Raw genomic sequence first — 21,849 nt, forward strand, 5'->3', positions numbered from 1 at the left:
AGATATGTTAGTGGCAGGAGATATGTTAGTAGCAGGAGATATGTTAGTAGCAGGAGATATGTTAGTGGCAGGAGATATGTTAGTAGCAGGAGATGTGTTAGTAGCAGGAGATATGTTAGTAGCAGGAGATATGTTAGTGGCAGGAGATATGTTAGTAGGAGGAGATGTGTTAGTAGGAGGAGATATGTTAGTGGCAGGAGATATGTTTGTAGGAGGAGATATGTTAGTAGGAGGAGATATGTTAGTGGCAGGAGATATGTTAGTAGCAGGAGATATGTTAGTAAGAGGAGATGTGTTAGTAGCAGGAGATATGTTAGTAGGAGGAGATATGTTAGTAGGAGGAGATGTGTTAGTAGGAGGAGATGTGTTAGTAGGAGGAGATATGTTAGTAGCAGGAGATATGTTAGTAGCAGGAGATATGTTAGTAGCAGGAGATATGTTAGTAGGAGGAGATGTGTTAGTAGGAGGAGATATGTTAGTAGCAGGAGATATGTTAGTAGCAGGAGATATGTTAGTAGCAGGAGATATGTTAGTAGCAGGAGATATGTTAGTAGCAGGAGATATGTTAGTAGGAGGAGATATGTTAGTAGCAAGAGATATGTTAGTAGCAGGAGATATGTTAGTAGGATGAGATATGTTAGTAGCAGGAGATATGTTAGTAGCAGGAGATATGTTAGTAGGAGGAGATATGTTAGTAGCAGGAGATATGTTAGTAGCAGGAGATATGTTAGTAGCAGGAGATATGTTAGTAGGACGAGATAAGTTAGTAGAAGGAGATTTGTTAGTAGGAGGAGATATGTTAGTAGGAAGAGATATGTATGTAGGAAGACATATGTTAGTAGCAGGAGATATGTTAGTAGGAGGAGATATGTTAGTAGGAAGAGAAATGTTAGTAGCAGGAGATATGTTAGTAGCAGGAGATATGTTAGTAGGACGAGATAAGTTAGTAGAAGGAGATTTGTTAGTAGGAGGAGATATGTTAGTAGGAAGAGATATGTATGTAGGAAGACATATGTTAGTAGCAGGAGATATGTTAGTAGGAGGAGATATGTTAGTAGGAAGAGAAATGTTAGTAGCAGGAGATATGTTAGTGAGAGGAGATATATTAGTAAGAGGAGATATGTTAGTAGGAGGAGATATGTTAGTAGCAGGGGATATGTTAGTAGAAGGAGATATGTTAGTAGGAAGAGATATGTTAGTAGCAGGAGATATATTAGTAGCAGGAGATATGTTAGTAGGAGGGGATATGTTCGTAGGAGGAGATATGTTAGTAGGAAGAGATATGTTAGTAGCAGGAGATATATTAGTAGCAGGAGATATGTTAGTAGGAGGGGATATGTTCGTAGGAGGAGATATGTTAGTAGGAGGAGATATGTTAGTAGCAGGAGATATATTAGTAGCAGGAGATATGTTAGTAGCAGGAGATATGTTAGTAGGAGGAGATATGTTAGTAGGAAGAGATATGTTAGTAGCAGGAGATATATTAGTAGCAGGAGATATGTTAGTAGGAGGGGATATGTTAGTAGCAGGGGATATGTTAGTAGAAGGAGATATGTTAGTAGGAAGAGATATGTTAGTAGCAGGAGATATATTAGTAGCAGGAGATATGTTAGTAGGAGGGGATATGTTCGTAGGAGGAGATATGTTAGTAGGAAGAGATATGTTAGTAGCAGGAGATATATTAGTAGCAGGAGATATGTTAGTAGGAGGGGATATGTTCGTAGGAGGAGATATGTTAGTAGGAAGAGATATGTTAGTAGCAGGAGATATATTAGTAGCAGGAGATATGTTAGTAGGAGGGGATATGTTCGTAGGAGGAGATATGTTAGTAGGAAGAGAAATGTTAGTAGCAGGAGATATGTTAGTGAGAGGAGATATATTAGTAAGAGGAGATATGTTAGTAGCAGGAGATATGTTAGTAGCAGGAGATATGTTAGTAGCAGGAGATATGTTAGTAGGACAAGATATGCATCTTTACAATTATTTTTCACGGACATAAAGCGCTCCACACTCTATCCTCGTTAACAGTTGAAAGAAATGGCACATGGTGAGACAGGGAAGCAACCTGTACGGCAATACTTTGAGAAGTTAAATGAGATGCAAACTTTGCGAGGTGTAATTGATCCATAGTGGCAGTACAGGTGCAATGCTGAAAGAGAGGCACAGTGAGACCCAAACCGTTGCTGGCAGCAGTGAGATAAGGGACCGAGTGTGAAAATCACAGCGCTGATTACATAAATGATTGCAGTTGATGTGCAGCCATTGTCAATGGTAGAGGACTTAAGGCTTCAGTGCTGCCCTAATGGCATGACTAGAACCAGACTACAAGATACCATGTTCAAAAAACATGACGGATGGAGAAATGGATTGTTCTGCAAGTAGGCCTAGAAAGCGCCAGCTCTCAAACACCATACAACAGGTTGTTGGACATCTATGTAGACGCTGTCATGCGTCACTGCCACGACCCATCACATTGATGAGAAATGGATTGTTCTGCAAGTAGGCCTAGAAAGCGCCAGCTCTCAAACACCATACAACAGGTTGTTGGACGTCTATGTAGACGCTGTCATGCGTCACTGCCACGACCCATCACATTGATGAGAAATGGATTGTTCTGCAAGTAGGTCTAGAAAGCGCCAACTCTCAAACACCATACAACAGGTTGTTGGACGTCTATGTAGACGCTGTCATGCGTCACTGCCACGACCCATCACATCGATGAGAAATGGGACATGAAGTCCCATGTACGACTGACAACTGAGAAAATGGAGGAAATGCACACAGCAGATAAACTAAAACGTTATTAACTACCATCGTTGTTGAGTGGGTAAGGTAAGCACCGTCTGGTAGTTTCCACTAGTTACCACAGACATAAAGACAAAATTGTCGAAAAAATGAATGAAAACAAAAATGTGCTTTTAAGGTCTTCATCTAATTTAGGGTTAGGCATTGTGGTTAAGGTTTGGGTTAGGTTTAAAATAGAAAAATAGATATATTGTAGAAATAGGCGGTGGTAACTGGTGACAACAATTCAGCGGTCATACACAGACCATATATGAATTGTGAATTCATGTCATTTTATGATTTTTTCGTATAATTTCAACGATAAACAAAAAATGCAGTTTAAATGTTAAGAAAATGTTCACATTTGTCACATCCCTAACTACTAGCCACATAGTAATTGTATGAAGTTGGCTTTAGCTAGCCCAGATAGGTTCTCAATCTGCCAACCTCATAACTAGTTACCAAGAAGAGTCACTCAAATTAGAGTAGCTAGCTTGTCTAACTATCTTAGCTGGTATGCTTGCTGGCATGGTTGGTAGACTTTAGAAAAGGAAGCGATAACTAAATGTACTGAATAAGACTCACATTCCTTTCAATCTTTTACCCAAATTTTAGCAGAGATGCATAGTAAGAAACTCCTGTCAGGAGGATACCTACAGCTCAAGCGATATGCTTAGATATGCAGACAAATAAACATGTTTTTATTTTATTTTATATAATTAATCATAATGATTATGCCTCTAGATTGCAGGAAAAAGCTGTTTCATACATGTGTAAAATTCTAAATTCTCCAATTTACAGACAGGGGGCACCCCACCCCCTAGCCATCAACACAGACTTTGTTCCCCCTCAGATGTTTGGGTGCATGACGTCCCTGCCAGTAACTGAAAGGTTGCTACTTTGAATCCCGGAGCCGACAAGGTGAAAAATCTGTTGATGTGCCCTTGAGAAAGACACTTAACCCTAATTGCTACAGGGTCGCCGTTAATAATGGCTGACCCTGATCGTGACCCCACTCTCCGAGGGTGTCTCAGGGGGAGCAGGGATATGCAACAACAACAAAATAATTATTGTATAATACCACACTTGTACATGTGTGAAATAGCACAAATATAAGCACCCACCAAATGATTAGAATATATATCTTTACACAGCATTTCACAAAACTAATATTAAACAAATACGATTAAATGTGAAAATATATTACTTAGATGTTATATGCCTGGTATGAATTGGTACGTTGTGGAAAATCAAAAACCACCCCAGATAAAGGCACATTCAGAAAGGGCCCATCTCAAACAATGGAGAATAGGATTCAATATTCTTCATCCCAAAGTCCATTTGTTAATGTGATTTCAGCATGATAAAAGACTGCATGTTTGTCTTTGTAAGCCCCAGACATGTAAACATTACATAACTGGGCAAAGAGAATCTCATCAAGGGATAAAAATAGTTTTGTGTCTGTTATATAATACCAACTATCAACCCAGAATGTGTCATGAGCCCATTTTTGTTTGAAATGTTTGTCTTGGTTTCCATTTACTGTATGGGGTATTGTTGAAACTAATGACCATAGACACAGTTCAATTTGGACTTAATTGGCAAATGATAAGCCTTGTTTATTGGCACTGCTGAAACCTTATATTGCCATCGTTGGCTGTCTGGAGCAATATTCACAGCCAAAAGATGACAGTACATTATCCATGTCAAAGTAAAAGCTACAGGATTGTACAAACGAAGGAGCAGCCTCTCAGCTGTAATAAAAACCAGCAACAACGAGACAAACATGTTTGTATTCTGAAGGGTCGTGAGATCCATGTAAATTGAGCATGTCAGCTAATGAAGACGTAGATTACCACCTCATTGACCTTTCACGATGAGTTGAGAGACTAATACAAGTTTTGCTGGCTTAACCTTCATGAGGCAAAGTAGTGGCCTTTCATACACAAAATGTGAGGCTTCCACATTAGGGAACATTTGGATCCCTGTCAGCAGTCAATGTTCAATGTGATGACAACTATTTCCTAGGGTCATATTAAATTGTCTCTCTCTCTACATATAGATGGCTCTTTAAAAACCTTGCAATGCATCATGTGCAATGTGTCATGAAGAATACTAAAGCAGTTAGTTGCATGTTATGAAAAATGTACAAAAACAACATAGTGGCAATGGTTTATGGTGGAGACTGGTTCATACCAACAGAAAACAAAGTCAGATGTATTGTCAAAAAATCTCATTATGAAAGCGTTCTCTAAATAGGCACCAACATTTTCTCAGAATCAGCAGAAATCCACAGTTCACCGTGTACTGGGCATTAACCTCAAATTGGATTTGATTAATTCATTCTCGATCTGCTGCGATGTCTGAAATTGAGCATTTGATTAGAAAAACAGTATTTTGTGGCTCACAAAATAGATTCGATAATCCCACATTATTCAGAGTGCTTTCTCTCATGCACATATTTCTTTAAAATCCTATTCTCACATTCCCATTGGCATCAAGGAAAACTAACTACAGTAGAGTAGCTGTAACCTATTCCTAGAAAGTCCATAAGCACTTAGTCATTTATCAATTGACAACACTTTTGTAGGATGTAACTTTTACTGCAAGATTTTATTGGGATTGAACAGTCAAATGTGGGACAAATTGTGAGCCATTCTGTGTAAATGTGGAATTATGGGATAATCTGTCCCAGAACATGTGGGGATTATAACTATATCTCAGTCTAACCTGTCAATGATATAGGACCTCTCAGTCCAAATGCTTACTTCCCTAACCTCAAAATAGGCCAGAGTGATTTATGATGATCTCTGGATTGGATCTTAGAAGACTTCTTTTTGATTCTGTCAGCTCATATTTGGGAGTTCATGTGACAAAACATGAGCAATCAGTCATAGATGTGCAGGGCATGACTCTCTATGTTAGGCTTTGAGAATAAGACATTCCTTTTGTCTTAAGTTTGTACTCAAGTTTTGTCTTAATAATAATTCTGTAAACTAACAGTGTGTCAATAAAACAACATAATAAGAAAATCCCCATCTGAATGTGTCAGTTTAAGATAGAGATATCTGCACGGGCTGTGTTTCAATCCACAGCATCCTCCGATGTCGGTCTTCCGCAGTTGCGCTGGAAGGTGACCGAGCTACGGTGGTGTTTGTCCGACCATTAAACAACCCAGAAAATCTGTCTTTTCACAAAAACATGGCATGACCATCTTTAAACAATTCTATATGATAGTTTAGTAGAACACCCTCCCTCCAAAGGTTTAGACTTCTAGAGGTTTTTAAGGATGTTATCACACTTGGTCCCTTTCAGCCCATTTTCGTGAACTCAGTTCAGTTCACTTATTTTTGTTGTGCAATGTGAACACTCCAAAAGGAACTCATACCCCTCAAAAGAGCCCCTGAAGCGATCCGAACTGAGACCATCTCGAGATGTTGTCTGAGATCGGTTTGCTTGAATTCTGCGGTTCCCTTTTTTAAGGCAATGTGAAAACAAAGCTCTCCAGGTTCACTAGTCATTATTCCCACACACAAACAAGATTACTGCAACACTGTTTCCCCTGCCATAACCCCTCACTCTAGATTACTGCAACACTGTTTCCCCTGCAATAACCCCTCACTCTAGATTACTGCAACACTGTTTCCCCTGCAATAACCCCTCACTCTAGATTACTGCAACACTGTTTCCCCTGCCATAACCCCTCACTCTAGATTACTGCAACACTGTTTCCCCTGCCATAACCCCTCACTCTAGATTACTGCAACACTGTTTCCCCTGCCATAACCCCTCACTCTAGATTACTGCTCCCTGTTTCCCCTGCCATAACCCCTCACTCTAGATTACTGCAACACTTTTTCCCCTGCCATAACCCCTCACTCTAGATTACTGCTCCCTGTTTCCCCTGCCATAACCCCTCATTCTAGATTACTGCAACACGGTTTCCCCTGCCATAACCCCTCACTCTAGATTACTGCTCCCTGTTTCCCCGGCCATAACCCCTCACTCTAGATTACTGCAACACTTTTTCCCCTGCCATAACCCCTCACTCTAGATTACTGCTCCCTGTTTCCCCTGCCATAACCCCTCACTCTAGATTACTGCAACACGGTTTCCCCTGCAATAACCCCTCACTCTAGATTACTGCCACACTGTTTCCCCTGCCATAACCCCTCACTCTAGATTACTACAACACTGTTTCCCCTGCCATAACTCCTCACTCTAGATTACTACAACACTGTTTCCCCTGCCATAACCCCTCACTCTAGATTACTGCTCCCTGTTTCCCCTGCCATAACCCCTCACTCTAGATTACTGCTCCCTGTTTCCCCGGCCATAACCCCTCACTCTAGATTACTGCAACACTTTTTCCCCTGCCATAACCCCTCACTCTAGATTACTGCTCCCTGTTTCCCCTGCCATAACCCCTCACTCTAGATTACTGCAACACGGTTTCCCCTGCAATAACCCCTCACTCTAGATTACTGCCACACTGTTTCCCCTGCCATAACCCCTCACTCTAGATTACTACAACACTGTTTCCCCTGCCATAACTCCTCACTCTAGATTACTACAACACTGTTTCCCCTGCCATAACCCCTCACTCTAGATTACTGCAATACTGTTTCCCCTGCCATAACCCCTCACTCTAGATTACTGCTCCCTGTTTCCCCTGCCATAACCCCTCACTCTAGATTACTGCAACACTTTTTCCCCTGCCATAACCCCTCACTCTAGATTACTGCTCCCTGTTTCCCCTGCCATAACCCCTCATTCTAGATTACTGCAACACGGTTTCCCCTGCCATAACCCCTCACTCTAGATTACTGCTCCCTGTTTCCCCGGCCATAACCCCTCACTCTAGATTACTGCAACATTTTTTCCCCTGCCATAACCCCTCACTCTAGATTACTGCTCCCTGTTTCCCCTGCCATAACCCCTCACTCTAGATTACTGCAACACGGTTTCCCCTGCAATAACCCCTCACTCTAGATTACTGCCACACTGTTTCCCCTGCCATAACCCCTCACTCTAGATTACTACAACACTGTTTCCCCTGCCATAACTCCTCACTCTAGATTACTACAACACTGTTTCCCCTGCCATAACCCCTCACTCTAGATTACTGCAATACTGTTTCCCCTGCCATAACCCCTCACTCTAGATTACTGCAACACTGTTTCCCCTGCCATAACCCCTCACTCTAGATTACTGCAATACTGTTTCCCCTGCCATAACCCCTTACTCTAGATTACTGCTACTCTGTTTCCCATGCCATAACCCCTCACTCTAGATTACTGCAATACTGTTTCCCCTGCCATAACCCCTCACTCTAGATTACTGCAACACTGTTTCCCCTGCCATAACCCCTCACTCTAGATTACTGCAACACTGTTTCCCCTGCCATAACCCCTCACTCTAGATTACTGCAACACTATTTCCCCTGCCATAACCCCTCACTCTAGATTACTGCAATACTGTTTCCCCTGCCATAACCCCTCACTCTAGATTACTGCAATACTGTTTCCCCTGCCATAACCCCTCACTCTAGATTACTGCAACACTGTTTCCCCTGCCATAACCCCTCACTCTAGATTACTGCAACACTGTTTCCCCTGCCATAACCCCTCACTCTAGATTACTGCAACACTGTTTCCCCGGCCATAACCCCTCACTCTAGATTACTGCAACACTGTTTCCCCTGCCATAACCCCTCACTCTAGATTACTGCTACTCTGTTTCCCCTGCCATAACCCCTCACTCTAGATTACTGCAATACTGTTTCCCTGCCATAACCCCTCACTCTAGATTACTGCTACTCTGTTTCCCCTGCCATAACCCCTCACTCTAGATTACTGCTACTCTGTTTCCCATGACATAACCCCTCACTCTAGATTACTGCAACACTGTTTCCCCTGCCATAACCCCTCACTCTAGATTACTGCAACACTGTTTCTCCTGCCATAACCCCTCACTCTAGATTACTGCAACACTGTTTCCCCTGCCATAACCCCTCACTCTAGATTACTGCAACAGTTTCCCCGGCCATAACCCCTCACTCTAGATTACTGCAATACTGTTTCCCCTGCCATAACCCCTCACTCTAGATTACTGCAACCCTGTTTCCCCTGCTATAACCCCTCACTCTAGATTACTGCAACACTGTTTCCCCGGCCATAACCCCTCACTCTAGATTACTGCAATACTGTTTCCCCTGCCATAACCCCTCACTCTAAATCCTGCACCCTGTTTCCCCTGCTATAACCCCTCACTCTAGATTACTGCAACACTGTTTCCCCGGCCATAACCCCTCACTCTAGATTACTGCTACTCTTTTTCCCATGCCATAACCCCTCACTCTAGATTACTGCAACACTGTTTCCCCTGCCATAACCCCTCACTCTAGATTACTGCTATCCTGTTTCCCCTGCCATAACCCCTCACTCTAGATTACTGCAACACTGTTTCCCCTGCCATAACCCCTCACTCTAGATTACTGCAACACTGTTTCCCCTGCCATAACCCCTCACTCTAGATTACTGCAACACTGTTTCCCCTGCCATAACCCCTCACTCTAAATTACTGCAATACTGTTTCCCCTGCCATAACTCCTCACTCTAGATTACTACAACACTGTTTCCCCTGCCATAACCCCTCACTCTAGATTACTGCAACACTGTTTCCCCTGCCATAACCCCTCACTCTAGATTACTACAACACTGTTTCCCCTGCCATAACCCCTCACTCTAGATTACTGCAACACTGTTTCCCCGGCCATAACCCCTCACTCTAGATTACTGCAACACTGTTTCCCCTGCCATAACCCCTCACTCTAGATTACTGCAATACTGTTTCCCCTGCCATAACCCCTCACTCTAGATGACTGCTATCCTGTTTCCCCTGCCATAACCCCTCACTCTAGATTACTACAACCCTGTTTCCCATGCCATAACCCCTCACTCTAGATTACTGCAACACTGTTTCCCCTGCCATAACCCCTCACTCTAGATTACTGCAACACTGTTTCCCCGGCCATAACCCCTCACTCTAGATTACTGCAATACTGTTTCCCCTGCCATAACCCCTCACTCTAGATTACTGCAACCCTGTTTCCCCTGCTATAACTCCTCACTCTAGATTACTGCAACACTGTTTCCCCTGCCATAACCCCTCACTCTAGATTACTGCAACACTGTTTCCCCTGCCATAACCACTCACTCTAGATTACTGCAACACGGTTTCCCCTGCAATAACCCCTCACTCTAGATTACTGCCACACTGTTTCCCCTGCCATAACCCCTCACTCTAGATTATTACAACACTGTTTCCCCTGCCATAACTCCTCACTCTAGATTACTACAACACTGTTTCCCCTGCCATAACCCCTCACTCTAGATTACTGCAATACTGTTTCCCCTGCCATAACCCCTCACTCTAGATTACTGCAACACTGTTTCCCCTGCCATAACCCCTCACTCTAGATTACTGCAATACTGTTTCCCCTGCCATAACCCCTTACTCTAGATTACTGCTACTCTGTTTCCCATGCCATAACCCCTCACTCTAGATTACTGCAACACTGTTTCCCCTGCCATAACCCCTCACTCTAGATTACTGCAACACTGTTTCCCCTGCCATAACCCCTCACTCTAGATTACTGCAACACTATTTCCCCTGCCATAACCCCTCACTCTAGATTACTGCAATACTGTTTCCCCTGCCATAACCCCTCACTCTAGATTACTGCAATACTGTTTCCCCTGCCATAACCCCTCACTCTAGATTACTGCAACACTGTTTCCCCTGCCATAACCCCTCACTCTAGATTACTGCAACACTGTTTCCCCTGCCATAACCCCTCACTCTAGATTACTGCAATACTGTTTCCCCTGCCATAACCCCTCACTCTAGATTACTGCAACCCTGTTTCCCCTGCTATAACCCCTCACTCTAGATTACTGCAACACTGTTTCCCCGGCCATATTCCCTCACTCTAGATTACTGCAATACTGTTTCCCCTGCCATAACCCCTCACTCTAAATCCTGCACCCTGTTTCCCCTGCTATAACCCCTCACTCTAGATTACTGCTACTCTTTTTCCCATGCCATAACCCCTCACTCTAGATTACTGCAACACTGTTTCCCCTGCCATAACCCCTCACTCTAGATTACTGCTATCCTGTTTCCCCTGCCATAACCCCTCACTCTAGATTACTGCAACACTGTTTCCCCTGCCATAACCCCTCACTCTAGATTACTGCAACACTGTTTCCCCTGCCATAACCCCTCACTCTAGATTACTGCAACACTGTTTCCCCTGCCATAACCCCTCACTCTAAATTACTGCAATACTGTTTCCCCTGCCATAACTCATTTACATTACATTTAAGTCATTTAGCAGACGCTCTTATCCAGAGCCTCACTCTAGATTACTACAACACTGTTTCCCCTGCCATAACCCCTCACTCTAGATTACTGCAACACTGTTTCCCCTGCCATAACCCCTCACTCTAGATTACTACAACACTGTTTCCCCTGCCATAACCCCTCACTCTAGATTACTGCAACACTGTTTCCCCGGCCATAACCCCTCACTCTAGATTACTGCAACACTGTTTCCCCTGCCATAACCCCTCACTCTAGATTACTGCAATACTGGTTCCCCTGCCATAACCCCTCACTCTAGATTACTGCTATCCTGTTTCCCCTGCCATAACCCCTCACTCTAGATTACTACAACCCTGTTTCCCATGCCATAACCCCTCACTCTAGATTACTGCAACACTGTTTCCCCTGCCATAACCCCTCACTCTAGATTACTGCAACACTGTTTCCCCGGCCATAACCCCTCACTCTAGATTACTGCAATACTGTTTCCCCTGCCATAACCCCTCACTCTAGATTACTGCAACCCTGTTTCCCCTACTATAACCCCTCACTCTAGATTACTGCAACACTGTTTCCCCGGCCATAACCCCTCACTCTAGATTACTGCAATACTGTTTCCCATGCCATAACCCCTCACTCTAGATTACTGCAACCCTGTTTCCCCTGCTATAACCCCTCACTCTAGATTACTGCTACTATTTTTCCCATGCCATAACCCCTCACTCTAGATTACTGCAACACTGTTTCCCCTGCCATAACCCCTCACTCTAGATTACTGCTACCCTGTTTCCCCTGCCATAACCCCTCACTCTAGATTACTGCAATACTGTTTCCCCTGCCATAAGCCCTCACTCTAGATTACTGCTACTCTTTTTCCCCTGCCATAACCCCTCACTCTAGATTACTGCAACACTGTTTCCCCTGCCATAACCCCTCACTCTAGATTACTGCAATACTGTTTCCCCTGCCATAACCCTTCACTCATATTGGTGCCATAAAATAGATAAGATGATATGTAGGGGCGTATTCATTACACAAATTCTTGATTTTGATTTGATTTGATTTATCTTGCAAAACGTTTCTTAAAAGGAAGCAGACGGAACAAAACAGGGAGGAACCTACCTGAATTTGTCCAATAGAAACTCTCGTTTTAGTTGACCGTTTGGCTAATGATTATACCTCAGGTTCGTGGAAAAAACATGTGCAGTTTTCTTTATACTGATTAGAGATTGTCAAGAGCGCACAGAAAGAAAAAATATGTTTTTGGAGTTTTTAGTTCCGATTATTTGTTTGCAATATGTGATCTATAGGCGAGAACTTCATGAGGGTTTGAACAGTGTGAGAAGACAACAGCATATTAGGTGATAATCACAACACAGGGTACAACATACGTTCTAGTTCTTAAAGGGCCAGTAGCCTACATTTGATGTACAATTTTCAATTACAGCATTATTTAATCTGCAGTTATTCTTCTGCTATTTATTGTTACTAATAATAATGTTAATAGTATCTTCAATTTACAATTATTATGCCTAATATTTTAACTAAATGCAATATATTAGCTATTAAAATGTAAGAGGACTGAGATTTTGCTTTAAAAAGAGGACTGAGATCAGTTATTTTAAAGAGGACTATATGTGAAAACACCCTGAGTTGTACTCACAGTTCTGCATGTTGCTGCCACTAGTACAGTGTTCTGTTAAAAAAACATAAGAACTAAATTATCTTTCTCCCTCTCTCTCCTCTTGTAAAGCCTTGCTACAGTATCCCTAAACAGAATGTCTAGCTTGTTGTTTTATTTTATTTCCTGATTATGTGAGAACTAGCCTAGATTCTTAGGGGAATCAAACTTGCAGAAGCCTTTAATTATACACTTCAACAGTCTACGATGTATTTTCTGCATAAACACTGGATTTACAATTACTTTGTGGGTCAGTTATATTATTTACCCCAACAGAACAATACAATAATTGTTTCAGCATTGCTCGACTATCTAATAATCCCCCCAAAATCAACTGTTGTATTACAACACGAGCCTAGCTCTAGGTGCCTATAGTGTTTCATATAATGCAGCATTGATTGTGCACCTCGAACAATGTCCTCCACACTCTGGGAATGATTTTCTTCAATCTGTGAAGTAGTAAGTCACATGACTCAACACGTTCTATCACACAGGAGGCTGGTGGCTCGTAGTAATGGCTGGAGCGGAATGGGTGGAATGGTATCAAATACATCAAACACATGGCTTCCGTGTGTTTGATGCCATTCCATTGCTTCGTTCCAGCCGTTATTATGAACCGTCCTCCCCTCAGCAGCCTCCAGTGTTCTAGCGTCTTTTCAGAAGACTCTTATTTCGTTCAAGCATCACACATCTATTCTATCATTGTCCCCATTATCAAGCAAATGAGCTGGAACTGTCCGCTGTCGGAAAGATCCACATTTGTCATTCCCGAGGGAGGCGTGGCTTTCTGCAATCAATCAGTCCTGGAAACATTGTTTAAAGAGTAGAAACATCACATGATTGGGTCTAAATAGTAAATTCACAAGAATTTACCAAGACCCTGCAAAGCGTAAACTGTTCCCTCTCTGAAAGGGGACTCATACAACTGCCTTTACAATGACGTTAGTGCAGTGTGGTTGCACAGTCTGAAAGAATTGTTCTTCGCACTGAGCCATTTACTGTCTCTTGAGATGGGTAAAAAGAGTTCTCACAACAGGAATGCAGGCATTGTTTATTTCGACACCGATGCCCTTTCCCCCCCCCCAACTAAACACAGTCACCACTAAAACCGGGGCAGCAACAGACAATGAACACCGTGAGGTTATCCTCTAGGCCTGTGAGCTGAAGCTGAGCACATTACATTGAGTCTCTGTCAAATAGCCGGTTTTGAATCAGGAAACCAATACTTGATCCTGTTCCATCATCTATATCCAGAATGACATTTAGTAGTATGTGCTTGCGTGTAAACTGCCTTCATTATCCCAGCGACCACTGCTTAGCAATCACTTCAGTAGCTACATTGTATTAATGTACTGTGATCTGACTATACATTTGAATGGTACATCTATTTTTAGTTGAACCTTTATTTAACTACGCAAGTCAGATAAGAACAAATTATTTTATATATTTATAATGACGACCTACAACGGCCAAACCCAGACAATGCTGGGCCAATTGTGCGCTGCCCTATGGGACTCCAAATCACAGCCGGTTGTGATACAGCCTGGATTTGAACCAGGGTGTCTGTAGAGACACCTCAAGCACTGAGATGCAGTGCCTTAGACGGCTGCACCACTCAGGAGCATTTGCATATCACATGCATTCTCTGAAAATGTGGTCAAAAGCAATGAACAAAGGGTGGGCGTCTATTGAGAAATGGAACAGAACGTTTCACATACAGCACTTCAAGGTATTTCATAGAAACCTTCTCTACTTTGATCCTTGTTTTGCTTCAGGACTTGGAACACATGGTCTTTTCATGACAAACTGTGTTTCGCCACCTGAAACCCTTTTTACTACTGTGAGCCACTGCTGTCCCTTCTGTCCAGGGTGGATCCATCCTCACATCATCAGAGTAGCACCTGTCCTCGGGCTGGGGAGGAAATGGACATATGTCCCTTTAGTTCTTCTACGGCACTCTGAGCGTGAACATAGCACCATGGACTATACAGGGCTATGGTGGTCCTGAATGAAAACACACCCATTCTTTACAGGTCATGGAAACCACTATCACTCATTCACTGGATCTACTCTTAGTATAGCATAGGTGTTCTGAAGGGTTGTCATGTTTGTCATGTTTATCAATCACTAACAGACAAAGAATCTGTACTCATCATTCTGTACCAGTAGTTCCACGAAAGGGACAATCTAGGCTACAGTGCACTGTACTCACAGTACATTGTTGGGTCTCCATGGAGAACTAATGGAATCGGGACTTGGAAAGGAATGTATCAGACATACTTGAGCATTTGTACTAAAGTCTAGTTGAGAGGAAAACAAAACCAAACATTGAGCTCATGAACAACCCAAAGCTCCTTACAAGAATTATGTATGTGCCCATAGTACATGAAGCAATAGCCTACTTAGAAATTAAGGATTTGATGTGGCTGCAAAAACTGATGCCGAATCCAACACGTGAATGGCAACCTTATCTAACATAGCCTATATGATATAACTTAGTCTATGTTATTTAATTAATACTTTTTTCCTAATCAATACTATTGAAATTGTGCACAATAATGGTCATTTCCCACCCACACGCAGTCAAGCAGTGTGTAGACACTGCAGAATACAGACATGATATTCTCTCTCATTAGTGTTTTGTCACAGAGGAGCGCCACTGGGATGTGTACGAGGACCTCCCTCATTCCAAAATGACAAAAGCATTCCCCTTTATAGATCCTGGGCATTTTACGGCCACTGGATGAATTTGCATCCCAAACGACTGTCACTGTTCATGAACAGTGAGTGCACTTTATGCCCTGGGGATTTGGGTAATGGTCCTCATTGTGAACCTGATAACATTAGTGCACCACCTCCCCCGGGTAATTATGCTGTCAACCAAAATGGATTATAAAGTCTGTCGACTCCTGAATGTTTGTGTTTCCTCTGTGGCATATAAAATAACTGCATCAGTGTACAGACAATATGAGATGTACTAGGTGTGGTTGAATGTGATTAAAGAGTAAGAGATTATCTTCAACATATGCTTATAACACAACTGTTTCACCTTATCGGAAAAGAGAATTGATGTAAGAGAAAATATTGTGAGAGCATGAACTCTTACCCCCTGAATACCAGTTAACTGAATGGGTTAACTATCAAATAAAAAACGTGATTGTCCCCTTAGACAGAATATGGCCAGTCTAACATTTTCGAATGACATAGCTAGATTTCCATCCTCAATAAACTTTTATCACAAAACAGATGAGGTGTTCTACTAAATGTAGCCTACCTGTCCACTGGGCAAAAAAATGATTGTTTCCACATAATTTCAGCCCAAAAAATGCAATGTGATGAAGTTAAATCAACATAGAAGACTGATTGGATTTGCAAAAAGTCAAGAGCATAAGGGATTTTTTTTTTACCCAACTTTTAACCAAAATTCTATGACAGGGTGACAATTTTTGGTTTATTTCACGTTGAAGTCACGTTAGTTGTTAACTCAACCAAATGTACATGAAAACTAGACGTGAACTGACGTCTGTGCCCCCCACCCCCGTTTAGCAACGGAAGTTGGAATTCCCAGTCAATGAACATTCAGCACCACCGCGTGTAGAGAGCTCCCGAGGTATCGCGACATTGACACATCTGGGTGAGCCCGCCCGGTAAACACCGCTCTCTTACCTCATGGCTTGTCATCTCATGACGCCCATTTAGCCTACATGCCTAATCATGCATGCCCTTAGTGACCAAAGTCATTTTGGATATGACAATATGACATTCTTTGGCTACGTTCCAATATTTAACTTTATCCAGAGCTCACTGCAGCTGCCCCAATTCGCCTTGAGTGAAATGTATGGACACAATTGGGCTGTCAATGTCATGCTTTAAAGTTGTAAAATTGTCCGAAATGATCATTTATGGGGGTTTGGCCTTGCATCACAGGGTCATACGCCCTGTCTGTCTGAACATACATTTTGAAATGACATTTTGTCAGATTATGGACCAGCAGAAAGTTCCACGTTATTAGCAGAGAGTGGGCAATCATCCTGCACTTACCACATTCTTGGCAGAGCACTTTGCTGACATCCTTTCGGACAGCTCGCCGCGTCTCGACAGGTGGGAAAACGGCTTGGAACACCGAGGTGTCATTCGTGGGTTCCATGAAAAACATGTATCTTGTGTCTTTAGTCAATGTCAAACAGTTATCACCCCGGTTCCAGACAATAGAAACGACAGAATCCTTCTCGAGCCCCCCCGCTTTTACTTCCCATACTTGATGGACCCTTATCCTAACCTGGTATGGTTCCGACTCTGACGTCCTGTTTGGCACGGACTCTGACGACAAATCAACTTCTCCTTTCATTCTCTGGACCGCGCTCTCATTCCGTATACCACCAGCTCTTTGATTGAGTAGCTTTTCCCGCTCTCGTCGGTTGATATCTCTCTTGCGCCCGTCTTCTTGAAGCTTTCCCTCAAACACAACTCTAGACCGGTGCACCAACTCCTGCAGCGGAGCCACGGGAGAGGGGTTATTACAAGTCAGCCCACAGAGCCCTCCATGCGGAGAGATGGAAAAGGACACAAAAATCCCACAAACAACCGAAATAGTGAATGAACTCTGTCCCGTCGCAAGGTATGTCCTCATTGCTACGGAGGTAAGTGGGACTTAAAAGGCTGAATGAGGCGCGCAGGTAAGAAAGGAACATTTGACTAAGCTCTGATGGTGAAAGCAAGTGTGATCCGTCTGAAGCCCGCAGTTGCTGCTACAGTAAACTACAAGATGAGAGGGGCGGAGTTGGTAATGGGAAAGGCTCTTACTGTGTGTGCCCTGTGTGTGAGAGGATTTCCTCCCTTGACACCACTTTCTGCTGTTTGTGCATTAGGCATGCAAGATTTGCACCAAATTAAATGTAGAAGATACAAATCCTGAGGTTGTGATTGTTTGTCTTTATTGGAAATGGATGTGCTTGATTTGATTCTGATTGATATGGCATTCTTAAATTAGACTGATTTTTTGCAAGCTTATTTTTCTTAGTATGCATTGTTATCATGAATCATGAACACAAAATGTGAGATAAATAGGCTACAATCAATTTAAAGCACTTCAGACTATGAGGAATAAACCTATTACATTCAAGCCTTTTTGTAGCATAATCACAACTGAGAGTGACTTATGGGTTGTTTTCCTGTGGAACAGCAAGATATGAATTCCCATTAGAGCAACAACAAAATGGCTACATAAAAACAATTTATTTGGACGAAACCCAATAGTCTGATCCTGGATTACTTGGTGTGAACCCAGGACTGGTCAGTAGCTTATCCAAACTGAGAATGTTGTGGAGAACATTTGCCAACAACGGATTCAAAGTCATTAGCCCCCAATTTACTTACAGTTTCCCTGCTCATATAACAGTCGCACAGCAAGACAGATTTGTGTTTTCTAACCATGAGGCTTATTTCATTCAGTGATAACAATTGCAGGCAACAGATTTGCTACACAATATTGTGACTCTCACTGGCAAAGTTAATCACCACCTCCTAAAACCAGTTCTTGTCATTCGAGCTGTTTGTTTCCACCTCTGTGATGCCCCAGGTTTCCATGTGGTGACTGTTGTCCTATCAGTTGCCTCTAGAATATCATGTTCCCTATTCTGGCTAGCATCTCTAGCCTGTTGTGGTTGCCATCGTTGTGGAGGGGCCTGATGGGTAATGGCACAACCCATGAGCAACACCTGCAGGGGTCTGTCCACTGTGTCCAGGACACACGGCCTGTGGTTAGTCACCCACTTGGCTCATTCCTTGGCATGACAGCCCCAGCCCTATAACATATCCTTGCCACAGCCACAACAGGCCCTGCCTGGACAGCTGCACATGAGAGGGGCGCCTATGGCCTGGAGGCCAGCCTGCCAGGAGCCTGCCTTCCACCTGCTTGAGAGCCATTGCCCAGCTACTTAACCCACCCTGGCCTGCTGCATTGATCTGGCACGTCCCACTGTGGGCACATATGACACATTCAGCACAGCTGTCTCGCTTCTTCGCACAAGTCACTCCTTCTCTATCTCTCTCACACAAATACAAACTCAGATCCTCTAAAACTTAAAGTAGAACGGCAGGGACCTGAACCTTCAAAGTACAGATGGAGAATAATATGTATCTTTGTATAGCCTTCATGACGATTTCTGTCAACGTGGTACATTTATCCTGGTTAGTAGATCATTTCCAAGGCATCCAATTTTGATTTGATAGATGCATGTTTCATCGGGCTATGAATGAACCCTTGGCCCGGGAATTGAGAGTGAATGGCCAAAGCAGCAGCACTGCCAAAACGGCACCCTATTCCCTATCTAGTGCCCTACTTTTGACCAGGGCCCCAGTCCAAAGTAATGCACTATATAGGGAATAGGGTGTTACAACTACAGTCTCAGGGCTCATCTCTCCTCATTGACAGGTTGTCAATGAAAAGGTGTGTCATAATTACCAGGATCAAATTCGTCATGCCAAGCCTGCTGGAGGTACAGCAGTAATCTAAATAGAAGTTCAAGAACTGTACAAAATATGTACAAAAGTTTATGTTGCTGTGTTAGTTCAATGTTGCTGTGTTAGTTCAATGTTGCTGTGTTAGTTCAATGTTGCTGTGTTAGTTCAATGTTGCTGTGTTTGTTTCATGTTGCTGTGTTTGTTTCATGTTGCTGTGTTTGTTTCATGTTGCTGTGTTTGTTAAATGTTGCTGTGTTAGATAAATGTTGCTGTGTTAGTTCAATGTTGCTGTGTTAGATAAATGTTGCTGTGTTAGTTCAATGTTGCAGTTACCGTTTCATGTTGCTGTGTTAGTTCAATGTTGCTGTTACAGTTTCATGTTGCTGTGTTAGTTCAATGTTGCTGTTACAGATTCATGTTGTTGTGTTAGTTAAATGTTGCTGTGTTAGTTCAATGTTGCTGTTACAGATTCATGTTGCTGTGTTAGTTCAATGTTGCAGTTGCCGTTTCATGTTGTTGTGTTAGTTAAATGTTGCTGTGTTTGTTTCATGTTGCTGTGTTTGTTTCATGTTGCTGTGTTAGTTCAATGTTGCTGTTACAGTTTCATGTTGCTGTGTTAGTTCAATGTTGCTGTTACAGTTTCATGTTGCTGTTACAGTTTCATGTTGCTGTTACAGTTTCATGTTGCTGTGTTAGTTCAATGTTGCTGTTACAGTTTCATGTTGCTGTGTTAGTTCAATGTTGCTGTGTTAGATAAATGTTGCTGTGTTAGTTCAATGTTGCAGTTACCGTTTCATGTTGTTGTGTTAGGTAAATGTTGCTGTTACAGTTTCATGTTGTTGTGTTAGGTAAATGTTGCAGCTACAGTTTCATTTTTTATTTATTTAACCTTTATTTGACTAGGCAAGTAAGTTAAGAACAAATTCTTATTTACAATGATGGCCTACCCCGGCCAAACCCTAACCCTGGACGACGCTAGACCAATTATGCACCACCCTATGGGACTCCCAATCACAGCTGGTTGTTATACAGCCTGGAATCAAACCAGGGTCTGTAGTGACGCCTCTAGCACTGAAATACAGTGCCTTAGACCGCTGCGCCACTCGGGAGTGGAACCCGGTGTGGTCATCTGCTGCAATAGCCCATCCGTGACAAGGATCGACAAGTTGTGCGTTCCAAGATGCTGTTCTGCACAAAACTGTTGTACTGCACCCTTATTATTATTATTCTGTTTCTGGCCTGCCTGTTAGCTTGCACGGTTTTTGCCATCCTCCTTTGACCTCTCTCATCAACAAGCCGTTTTCGCCCACAGGACTGCCGCTGACTGGATGGTTTTTGTTTGTCACACCGTTCTCTGTAAACCATAGACAGTGTCACGCGTAAAAAGCCGAGTAGGACAAGCTGTTTCTGAGATACTGGATTCGGCTCGCCTGACACCTACGATCATATTACGCTCAAAGTCGCTTAGATCACTTGTTTTGCCCATTCTAACGTTCAAACGAACAGTAACTGAAGGCCTTGATGCCTGTCTGCCTGCTTTATATAACAAGCCACGGCCACGTGACTCACTGTCTGTAGGAGTGAACCATTTTCATGAAAGTGGTGGTGCACCTAATAAACTGGCTGGGGAGTGTACAATTAATCTACACAAAATACTCCTTAATACTCCTTAATTTTTTTTGCAAATGTATTAAAAATTTTAAAAAACAGAAATGCCTTATTTACATAAGTATTCAGACCCTTTGCTATGAGACTCGAAATTGTAGCTAAGGTGAATCCTCTTTCCATTGATCATCCTTGAGATGTTTCTACAACTAGATTTGAGTCCACCTATTGTAAATTCAATTTATTGGACATGATTTGGAAAGGCATACACCTGTCTATATAAGGTCCCACAGTTGACAGTGCATGTCAGAGCAAAAACCAAGGCATGAGGTTGAAGGAATTGTATGTGGAGCTCTGAGACAGGATTGTGTCAAGGCACAGATCTGGGGAAGGGTACCAAAACATTTCTACAACATTCAAGGTCCCCAAGAACACAATGCCTCCATCATTCTTAAATGGAAGAAGATTGGAACCACCAAGACTCTTCCTAGAGCTGGTCACCCAGCCAAACTGAGCAATCAGTGGAGAAGGGCCTTAGTCAGGGAGGTGACCAAGAACCCGATGGTCACTCTGACAGAGCTCCAGAGTTTTTCTGTGGAAATGGGAGGACCTTCTAGAAGGACAACCATCTCTGCAGCATTCCACTAATCAGGCCTTTATGGTAGAGTGGCCAGACGGAAGCCGGAAGCCACTCCTCAGTAAAAGGCACATGACAGTCCACTTGGAGTTTGCCAAAAGGCACCTAAAGGACTCTCAGATGATGCGAAACATGATTCTCTGGTCTGATGAAAGCAAGATTGAACTCTTTGGCCTGAATGCAAAGCATCACGTCTGGAGGAAACCTGGCACCATCCCTACGGTGAAACATGGTGGTTGCAGCATCATACTGTGGGGATATTCTTTAGTGGCAGGGACTGGGAGACTAGTCA

The 21,849-nt window shown here is 42.8% G+C and overlaps 1 protein-coding gene across 1 annotated transcript in view; it reads right to left on the reverse strand.

Moving 5' to 3' along the window:
* Positions 1-17,570, reverse strand: part of nrg1 (neuregulin 1) — a 175,191-nt gene extending 157,621 nt beyond the window's left edge. Inside the window, 1 exon segment of the mRNA XM_065017231.1 lies at positions 16,895-17,570. Coding sequence (XP_064873303.1) covers positions 16,895-17,483 — 589 coding nt within the window. The 5' untranslated portion in view covers positions 17,484-17,570.
* Positions 17,571-21,849: the final 4,279 nt, after the last annotated feature.

The sequence above is a fragment of the Oncorhynchus nerka genome, linkage group LG4, assembly GCF_034236695.1.
Source record: "Oncorhynchus nerka isolate Pitt River linkage group LG4, Oner_Uvic_2.0, whole genome shotgun sequence".
NCBI lineage: Eukaryota > Metazoa > Chordata > Actinopteri > Salmoniformes > Salmonidae > Oncorhynchus > Oncorhynchus nerka.